Genomic DNA, 10,163 nt, shown 5'->3' with positions numbered 1-10,163 from the left:
GGTGTTCAGGGGTGTCTTCTGAAGAGAAGACTTGGTTTTAGAGCCCTGTGTTGTGTGTGTGGCCATCACTTGCTTCTACTAAACACGCCTTGCTTAGGAGAGTGGCACTGGCCTGCATGCCGCTTGGACGAAGCGCCATGAGAAGTGTGTAGGGATGCTAGCCTAATTGCTAGTATTTGCCATGGGTGTCTGTGGGTACACTTGCTAGGCAAAACATGAGGAGGAATGCAGTTCTGTAGGATGGCGGCTGACAGGCTTGCTAGAGTAAGTGAGAAGAGGAGGGCTTTCCACTGGGCATTTTGTGTGTGAGGGGAGCACATGTGGCTGTGGATGCCTTTCCACGTGCTTGTGTGGTAGTGTCTGACGAGTGCTGATCTGGCTGACCAGCGTGGAGGTGGTTATTCAGTTGCCCGTCATGAGTCACCTCTGTGTGTGTGCTCTGCCTCCAAGTTGTCTGTCTTAGTCTTCAGGCTGGGGTTCTTTGGACTTTCTCCTGGCCTTAATAGTTCTCCCTGCCTTTCTCCCCTCCCTGCACTTGCCCCGTGTGCACGTGTTGGCAGCTGCAGCACTTGCAGCAGTGCCATGTGTTACATCCACGATTGAGGTCACAAGACAAGCTGCAGCACAGGCTGCAAGGCAGAGCGTTCCTCTGAGGCACGGAGAGGGCTGGCTTAGGGGTTTCGGTTGTAGTGCCTGTGCCCTACAGCTGTGATTAGGGCAAGTACTGGTGCTTTTACATGACCACAGCCAAAATATTTCTGCTTTATTGGTCATCGTGCTTCCTGGATAGTGGTGGGATTCTTAGAATTGCACTGATTGATGGGCACGAGGGTTTTAAATCACATTTACTGTTGCTAAAACTGACTCATGGTTTTCTTTCTATAGGTTGTGCTGAAGTGAAACTTGAGCTGTGTGGGGTGTAATTACTGAATCAGTTCGGAGCTTTCTCTGCAGTGTGTTCTCACCTAAGTGTAATACAGTTCAGCTCGTCTCCTCCAAGGTGCTCAGTGGAGTTTCACACGTGCTAATGAAATCAGCTGTATTAAGTAAACAATCTGTCAATATTTATTTACTTCTCTAATAGAGGTGCTAACAGGCTGAGGTGGATATTAGCACTTCTAATTTAAGGTTCTAAACGATTTGCTGTAGTATGTTTTGTAATGAACTCAGGAAGTTTTTTACATAGTAACTCAGCTTTTATTAAGTCTACTGAATTTTATGAAATAAGATAGTGGCTTGAGTGAACTTGGTGCTCTGGATTTCTGTGCTGAGTCTTTGCACTGAACTGTGAATCTCAATATTATCTGACACTGAAGTTGCTCAACTTTTGGGGCTGGGTATGTGAGTGCACAACTCGAGGGGTACAGGAAATCTGAGCAGAGTACACCAGATAACGTTTTTGAAGGAAACCACAGAGAATGACATGCTTGTCTGTAGGTTCTTTCACTGAATGGGGATTGTTTTGAGATCAGACAGGACTTTAACATTCACTTTACAGCATTATATTAAACTCTGTAAAAAGACAGTTGTGCAAATTTTTCAAAATCTGCAACTCATGAGTTAGCTTATGGTCACACAGGTTTTGTGCCTGTCTTCACATGTCCATGCAGAAACAACTCATTCAACCATCGCTGATAAATTTAAGTGCTTGTATCTCTCCGTTTCCTTCCATTTCCTTTCCCATTCCCCCTCAAAGTACCTAAACTCTTCATTTGTAATGCTTTGCTCTGTCTTGCACTCTATCTAATGGGCATCTTTTTCAAACAGATCCTACTATAGGAAAGATTGCGGGCCTCTTATTTCCAAAGTCATGGCTTGTTTAACATGATTGGGTTAAATGAGCAGGGCAGCGACTTGTTGTGCTCCTAGGAAGGAAAGTTGTTAACCTTTGGTGCAGGCACAAAGAAGGAGAAAGGTAGGTGCAGAAACAGCTTTGCCCAGCTGTACATCAGCAGGTTTAGTCTGTGTGTGTTAAGGCTCCCTTCTTGGTGAGTGGCTGCAGTGGTGTATGATGTTAGCACCTTCTCCCATGCACGAGCTGATTATGCACTGGGCATTTATCACTTCCCCAGCAGCGTTGACAGGACAGAGCGTTGAAGCCCTCCTCAGCCCTGTCTGTATAAAGGTCACTGATACAACAACCATCTCTTGCAGTAGGTTGTGTGAAGCTATCAGGCTTCATGCAGAAATGGTTATGGAAGGCTCATGTTCTGGTCCTCAGTTGTGTTGAGAGTGCTGTAATAAAGAGCTGCGAATGGGTAACCACTTCAGTTTGCTTGGCAGGTAACTGTAGTGACAAGCATCTGAGCTCTTACTGGATCTTGGCTGTTAGCCTGGAGGAAGGTTGCTCTCACGTGGTAGCCAGTTGAAACGGATTCAGGAGTGCCAGCTTCTGCCTTACCAGCCATTAAATAAATGAGTTTCTAAATCACATCAAGCTGAAGAGTTGGAAAACTTAACTTTCTCTGATTATCAAGATACCACTTATAACATCTGGCTGTGCTTACTAAGCACTGAACCATTTTGGTTGTGATTCCAAGTTCTACAGGGAGTGAGTAACACCTGATGACTTGAGTATTTCAGAGACTGGAGGATTTAAGTCTCGTCTGCTGTGGACTAGGTTACAGTACTGTTTGTCATTTTGTGGTGGCACATGGTAACTTCATAAAATGGCTGTGTATAGTTGGACTAGACAGTGAGTCCAGGGCTGGATAGGCAATGGAGAGAAAAAGGGGAATAGAGTATTGTATCTCGTAATGGATGTGGTGGGTTTTTTTTGAGTCAGTCACCTTGGTGAACCTGTGTACACAGTTGAGACTGCAGCTGCCTGGCTTCTTTGTTTTTAAGCAAAAACACCTGGGTGGAATATGAAAGATAACTTGAAATTCTGAATAACGCCCTGTTTACTGCTTAAAGAAATAATTGTGTATCTGTATTGAAATGTGTCGGCATGTGAACTAGAAATGTGATTGAAACAAGGGCTTTTCATTTGCATTACTGAAACACTTAAAGTTGGCTGGAGTAGACTTCATTACTGGTGTACCACTGGGCACTGCTTTGACTAGAAGAGAAAGTAGGAGTTTTGTTTGGCGTTAATTGAGTTGTCCTGAATCTGTAATCATTGAGAAGGTTCCTTATGAGTCTTCTCTGGTCAGTTTCGTCTCAGGAGAAAGTTAGGTCCATTATAAAATACTTGCTTTTACAGTGTTGCACTGAGGGGTGCTGAAGGGGCTTGACCAGTTCTTGCCTGCTCACAAAGCGAAAGGTTTTTAATCTGTCTAAATAATTGCTACAAAAGATTGCTGATATCTTAGAAGTTACAGTTTGTTTCTATCACGAAATCTTGCTTCAAATGTGTAGAGCATGTTCCTATTGCATGGCAAGGTTGCACCTGGCTCTCTTTTATTTTTTTATTTTGGTCTAGATGTTTCATGGCTACCTAGATGTTTCAAGACTACCACTTGCCAGCTATATTTTAGCATGTTACTGAGCATGAACAACTTAGATTATTTATAAATCTCACTGAATAAACTTTTAAATCTAATATAATACTTTTTTTTTGAGAAAACGTTCAGGAACCTACGCAGGTAGTTAGAGCGGTTGGCCTACTTTAAGCAAGAGGCTATTTCATAACCTAATGACTATTTATACATTCGAAGCCCTATGCAATCAGTGGTAAACAAAACCTAAGTCTCTTGCAAGGTGCCTTGCAGTAAGGCTACGTTTGGCCTTGCCAGGCTGTGGCTGAAGTGTGGTTTGTTTGGTTGTTTTTGTCTCTCAATTTCACTGAGAAGGTGTTACGGCATGAGTGATTAACTACCCTGAGCAGGGTTCTAAGATGTGGCATCTCCTTCGCTTTGCAGTGAAATTTGAAAATAAATACGTGTAAACCTTCAAGACTCAGTGCTGCAAAGCTACTTTCAACGGTCTGCAATAGAGGGTTAAGGAAAGTGTTTTGGATGGAATAGATCAACTATCATAACAACAAGAACAAAAAAAACACATATTTTTGGCTATAACTAGTGAAAAGTGCCGGAGTTGACGTTATATCCGTCTGTGTTATCACTTCATTCAATCTAAGTCAGGATTTCCTGGCATTCATCTACACAGAGACGATGGACTCTGCTGTTCATGCTATTGCAACTTTTGGGTGGTCAAGTATGGCTTCTGGGGTGTGTGTTCTTTCCCGCATTCCTGCCAGGTGGGTAAATCAGGCAATTTTCATAAATACTCAACATACCTTGTTTGAATTCATTCCCTTTCCCGTTATCGCAGGTTAACTTTTCAGTCATTTCTTCATTCTCTTTTTCAAAAAACATCTTTCTCTTTCAACATTTTAACGCAGCTACTTACAGAGGGTTTGACGATGTTTTGACAGCTGATCAAAAAATCAGGTTGCTTCTGCTCTCTCAGAGCACCATACCTGGTATTGTTGGTCTTATACAAGTGTTAATAAAACTAAAAAAAAAAAGAAAAAAAAAATCAAAATCTTAAAGCCATATGCTGAATAAAAAAAAATGGATGTCAATAATAATAATAAAAAATTGATTATATAATTTTTTTTACTGAACTATATTCAAAACGGCACCTTGAATTTGGGAGCATGAGCCTAGAAGCAGGTAACCTTTTTTTGGTGAGATCATATGGCTGAGAATTCAGTTTGGGTTAGCTGAAACGAAGCCCTTCTGAAGCAATTTCCCTTGGCAGGAGGGCGAGTGTCTGTGGTGCTTGTACCCAGCTCTGCTTGAGAGCGTTCTCTGGCGAGGTGGGAGGGCGTGCTCCCAGCGAGGGCGAGGGGGGGCATTACAAGTGCCTTCCACAGCCCTGCAAAGCCCGAGAGAGAATGCTGTGTCTTCTCAGGTGAACCAGAGTACTCCTGTGATCGGAGTGGATTTTTTTTAGCAGAAGTGGAGGAAATCTGTACAGGCAATGTTTTGGTTTAATATGTGAGCATTTTTAGTTCCTTAGAGTTGAAGGTCTTTGTATGTTTTTTTTTTTTATCAAAACTACTCCTCAGCTAACTAGTAAAACTTTGGAATGCTAAACAGTGTTGTTCATCTCTCTATCAGTTGGCATTAAAATGTATTTATTTATGTCTAATGAGCAATATTGTTTCTTAGTTGTTTTATTTTCATATTCTAAAATTACTGCTTTGAACAAGGGCTTGAAAGCTGCACACAGACAAAAAAAAAAAAAGGAAAAAGAGGGGGTGTTACAGAAGACTGCGAAGGAACAGGAAAGAGCAGGCAACCAAACCCATGCCTCAGGATGCCGCCCGTAAGGTGTGGTGGTGGTGTCTGTGCTGGCCTGCTCATTTACGTAGGAGATACTAAGGGCTGAGCTCAGTCAGTGCTTTCACACAGCCCCGACGTGCAACAGGAGCTGGTGCGGTGTTGCCAATACCAGATTGTGCCCTGCACTGCTGCTCAAAGCCCTTCCGTGTGCAGCGCGTAGTTCTCCTCCCTTCTGCTCCAGGGGAGGGGGCGAAGGTATAGGTTGGAGCTGGTAGGATAAGAGCCTTCTATTCATCTTGCTTTCTGGCAGAGGCAGTTCTCCGACGTGCCTTGGCAGTGTCTGTATTTAGTAGCTGTGTTCCTGGATGCCGGCCCAGTCACATGGCGCTGCTGGAACAAGTGACATGCCTCAGCCCCGGCCTGGCGCGCAGAGCAGGAGGGGCTGGGCTGGGCTGAGGTGAGCTGAGGTGGGCCTGCTCCCTCCCCTGCGCTCCCCGGGGATGCTGCAACCACCCCTGCTCCCGGCAGGCTGCTGCCGTTTGGCTCGGCCCCTTTGGCTCCAGCGGCGGAGGTTTCTCTGAAAAGAGCAAACAGAAAAAGCCGAAGGAAGGTTCAATAAAGAACGGAAGGCTGGCTTGTTCCAAATGATCGAGATGGCCGCTGTAAAACAACTTCTGCAAAATAATCAACTCGGTTTGGATGAACTGAGATCTCCTAGCTGCTGGAAACTACTGGGGGCTGCGGAGGGTGGTGGGACGGAAGAGGAGGGAAAGCTGGTTAGGACTGGGTGGGGATTTCTATATACAGAAAAAGACTCGGTTACGGATGTAGGGAGCTAACCTTTTTGCGTGTTTTAGTTGTCTCCAGGCTTGAAGTCCTAGTTCAAGGAAAAAGACACGTTTCTTAATGGTAAAACACAAATACGTGCAATTACTGGTCTTGAGCCCTTTCACCTTGCTAGCAAGGAATTCTGTTTTGGGGGCTAGCAGCTGGAAACACTGTCCTGTGCTGTATGTGGTTCTACCTCAAATACATTGTTTTCCTGTTTTTTTGTTTGTGGGCTTGTTTTTGTTTTAAAACACTATCACTGAGACGTTGTACAAAACCTAGCTCTCAAACTTCTGACTAACAGGCACTGAACAGTGAACCCGAACTTAGGGAAGCTGGCTGGGTTCCGACACGCTGCTCTAATAAGCAGTTCTTGGTGGCTGTGAAAAGCTGAGGCGTGCAATTTATCGCGACTTCAACTTGGTGTAGAGCTGCTCGTTGGCCTCTATCGTGTGTGCATTTTGTGGTCACTTTTTTGTGTGGATGTGACGATACTGCCTTGTAGCAATGAAGATGATGAAAAATGATTGTGACCTTGCAGAAATGCAGTAAGTTGTCCTTCATGAAGGAGGCAGTCTGGGGAGTGCTGTGTTTGCAGTGAACAAGTACCCCCAATGTTGTGTTCCTTTTCAGCCAGTAACATAGGCAATTATTTTTAAAAAGGTAACATTTCTGTACAGTGATCTAATATTGAGAAGTGTTTTTCTCCACCACAACTCTTTTGACAGGAAAACCCAAACTGAGGGAGAAGTACTGCAAATGACATGTTCCTTCACTTGTTGCGTGACTAATCTGCCATATATCCAGCCTAACGTGTGTGAAACTACTAACTATGTATCATGCTGGAACACGGTGGTTCATCTAAGGTTAAGAAGTGCTTTGCCATATTAGGACTACTTCAAATGATTGTGGAAAAAGAATGCGGTGTGGCACCAGCGCAACTCTTCCAAACCCAAGGCTGTAAAAAGAGGAGGAGCAATGCTGGGCTCTTTTGGGGGAGAGTGTGGAAGGGAATCCACATCTTCAGTGGAATCTACTTAACAGGCCAGAAGAGGGAAATTCATCGTTAAGCAATCCAAAATAGAATCTGCTTTACCTATAAATATGTTTTGGCACTCATCCTGAATGTCTGGGTTGTGGGTTTTTTTTGTGTATCTGTTTTGCTAAGCGTGTGTTCCACTAAAACAAATTCTCACTGAAACAGCAGGTATGATTCAAACTTCATTTTCCTCTGTTTCTGAAGACTATTTCTAAAAGATATCTGGAAAACAAAACCTTACTAGAGATTTTGCAAATATACTACTAGATTTGAAAACAGTGTATAGATTTTAAGTCTTAATGAGATAACTCCCACCGTATATATGTCCCCTTTCCCCCCACCCCAAATTCTCTTGCTGAAGTGTTACCTCAGCTTGGAGTCGTTTATGCAATTGTCTAAAGAGCCGAGATGAAGGGCAGGAAATGACCTACAAACAGAGCAGGTGATGTGCTGTCACATAGCCTAGAAAAAGAATGATTTAACTCTGCTTCCCAGAGGATTATTTCTGGAGGGCAGAACACTTTCTTCCATTTTCTACAGTAATCTGCTCCTTGGACTCAAGGTGTTTTCCATGTATGGTTTTCCATTTTTGTTTTTATTTTTCAGAAGCTGTTTTGTGTATTTTCAGTCCTAATTCCTCAAGTATTTTAGAATTTATCGTATTCTACAGATGAAGTATCATTGTGAAGCCCACCATCTATTCAGTGGGCTTTCAGGTGTTCCTAGTTTTAGTCTCTGACACAAATCCCATATTTAACTGAGTGTTTCAGAACTTTCTGTGTGGGGAAAGGATAGGACAAGTGAATGCTGTCAACTGCTGGTCCTAGTGTAAGTGCAGTACACTGGCCATCGGTTGTTTGGTTCATTCACGCTTCAGAGGTGAATAGGAACACTGCTGCTGAAAGCAGTCCTCAGTGAGGTGAGGAGTCGCCCTCTGCTAAATCATTTGAATAACCTGAGAACAGACCAAAGCTTTTCGCCTGTTTCCCTCATTTGGGAAGAGGAGCAATTGCGATCTAGCATTTGTCACTACACTGGGGATTGAAACTGTGTTTTGTTTTTTACTGCTTCCCTCTGTGCCTGAGCAAGCTGAGTTACCATGCTCTAGTTGTCCACTTGTCTTTTGTCCAGGGTTTAGAGGTTGTGGTTTACAGAGATGGCAAAGTTTTCCTGAGGAGGATGCTGCGCTGTTTAGCAGGTAGCGTGTGGCACTGGGTTTTGAAATCTTTCTATGCTGTCTGACTGCTGTGTTTCTGGGTGGCCATTAGTGAAGTTATTTTCCCTTTCTAATCTGGAAGGGAAATAGCTCTATGGCTGTCATCTTATAAAGTGTCTAAAGCTACTGATGAAAAAAAAAAATCTATGGAAGAGGTGAGATATTGGCAGCTATGTATGGGTTAGTTGTGTGGGTTTTTAAGCATGGATGGGAAAGAGGACTTTGTTCTCCCGCAGACTTACCTGAGCCTGAACAAAGCGTGAGGTTCCTTTGGTCTGTTTAAAAACTTAGATTATCTTAGTCAGAAGTATTTTATTAGGTATTTGCCACCAGTACTGCCATTAAATTGTTTTAATAGGCACATGACTGTAAACTCTCATAAACCAATGTAATGTCTGTGACAAACTTCTTTTTTATTATTATTATTCTTTTTAAAAGCTTTTCAAAATAATATTTTCAAATTCTCGGCCAACCGTGAATGCCATTTGTCCTTAAAAGTAAAACCATTACCGAGCAGAATAGGTGGTGTTTCTCGGTGTTGGGTTTTTTCCCCCTGATAACCATATGGCAATGATGACAGATTCTTATTTGCTCCCAAGCTATATGAGGTTGCTAGGAGTTGTCAGATGACACTTGCTCACATGAGAGCCATTAACAGGGTGTTGTAGCCAGTGTTAGAACAACCTTGCAACGAAGGGCGAGTCACTGCAAAAGCAACTATGCTTTTTTTTTTAAGAGGCCATATGGTTGGGTCTTGTGACTACATAATTGCCAGCTACCTAATCACATACCAGGAAACAAACACAGTTTAAGTCAATATTAGCTGTTGTATCTGCTACAGCTTTGCGCCAGGCTTGGTAGAAAAACTCTGACAGCAGCCAGAGCAAGTCTATGATGGCTTCTGAAACTAGAAAGTCATGTCTGCTCCTCTGTCTGGGATAACTGCAGCAGCACTTAGGCTACAGCTGCCATTCGGCTTTAATGGCATGTAGAATATATGAAGATCTCTTTGCCTCTTTTTCCCCCAACAAGAAATCCAGCAGACTGTTCCTGTGCAGGGAAGAAATCTGATAATAATTGCCATCGCTAATGGTTGATCTGTATAGCAAGGAGATCTGCCTGAGGCTGTGTCATTTCAGCGGCTATTCGGCTTTTTTTTCCCAAGAGGATCTGTAGCAAAAGAAAATGTGTGGGGGCACACCAAAAGCTACAAATGGCACAGGGGGACAAATAGAAAGAGCAAGAAACAACAGCGATGTGCCACTTGGAAGTAATCTCCGTTGTGCCAAATTGGATGAAAGGATTAGAAAATCTCTGAGAGACCAAAGTGCCAGCTGTGTGAGCAGAGTGCCTAGACTGCTGCAAAGCAGGTATGCAAGTAACTTTTTTGTTATATATGGTTTTTGATGGAGGATGAACGTTTTGGTTTGATGTTAGATTTGTAACCACGTGCCTGAAAACCAGCCTGTTTGGAAAGCTCTTTAAGGAGGTCATTCTTGCTGCTGATGGTGACTGATACTGTAGAAAGTCTTCCCTCTTGTTTGAAATCGAATCTACATTCTTGACTCTAATGTGTAAGGTTTGTGTGTATGCTAACTGAGGTCTGAAGGATAATTGACTTTCTTTTCAGTTAAGGTTAAATAACCTCACCTTCTTCTTCTAATTAGTTTCCCTCTTTTTAATTTTCAGCCACCTTCTGCATTATTGGGTCAAGTAGTACGAATTTGCAGAGCAGGCAGGAGGGGATGCTGTGAAGTGAGGGGGGAGTGGAGGGGGCAACTCTGCTTCCCTTCTAAATGGTCTCTAGATTAAGCATTACCTCAAAGTAATCTGGAGTGTGAATAGT

The 10,163-nt window shown here is 43.1% G+C and overlaps 1 protein-coding gene across 3 annotated transcripts in view; it reads left to right on the top strand.

Annotated features, from left to right (window-relative positions):
• Positions 1-4,100: 4,100 nt before the first annotated feature.
• FNIP2 (folliculin interacting protein 2) overlaps positions 4,101-10,163 on the top strand; it is a 40,622-nt gene continuing 34,559 nt past the window's right edge. For 2 of the 3 annotated variants that reach the window (XM_035325904.1, XM_035325903.1), the window contains exon 1: positions 9,148-9,687. In XM_035325904.1, the coding sequence (XP_035181795.1) occupies positions 9,503-9,687 (185 nt within the window). In that variant the 5' untranslated portion in view covers positions 9,148-9,502. Of the gene's footprint in view, positions 4,202-9,147; positions 9,688-10,163 lie in introns of those variants that run through there. The other variant, XM_035325906.1, reaches the window with a different exon arrangement.

Source organism: Oxyura jamaicensis, chromosome 4 (genome assembly GCF_011077185.1).
Source record: "Oxyura jamaicensis isolate SHBP4307 breed ruddy duck chromosome 4, BPBGC_Ojam_1.0, whole genome shotgun sequence".
Classification (NCBI taxonomy): domain Eukaryota; kingdom Metazoa; phylum Chordata; class Aves; order Anseriformes; family Anatidae; genus Oxyura; species Oxyura jamaicensis.
The sequence above is the reverse complement of the archived record's forward strand: the minus strand, read 5'-3'. Positions and strand labels throughout refer to the sequence as shown.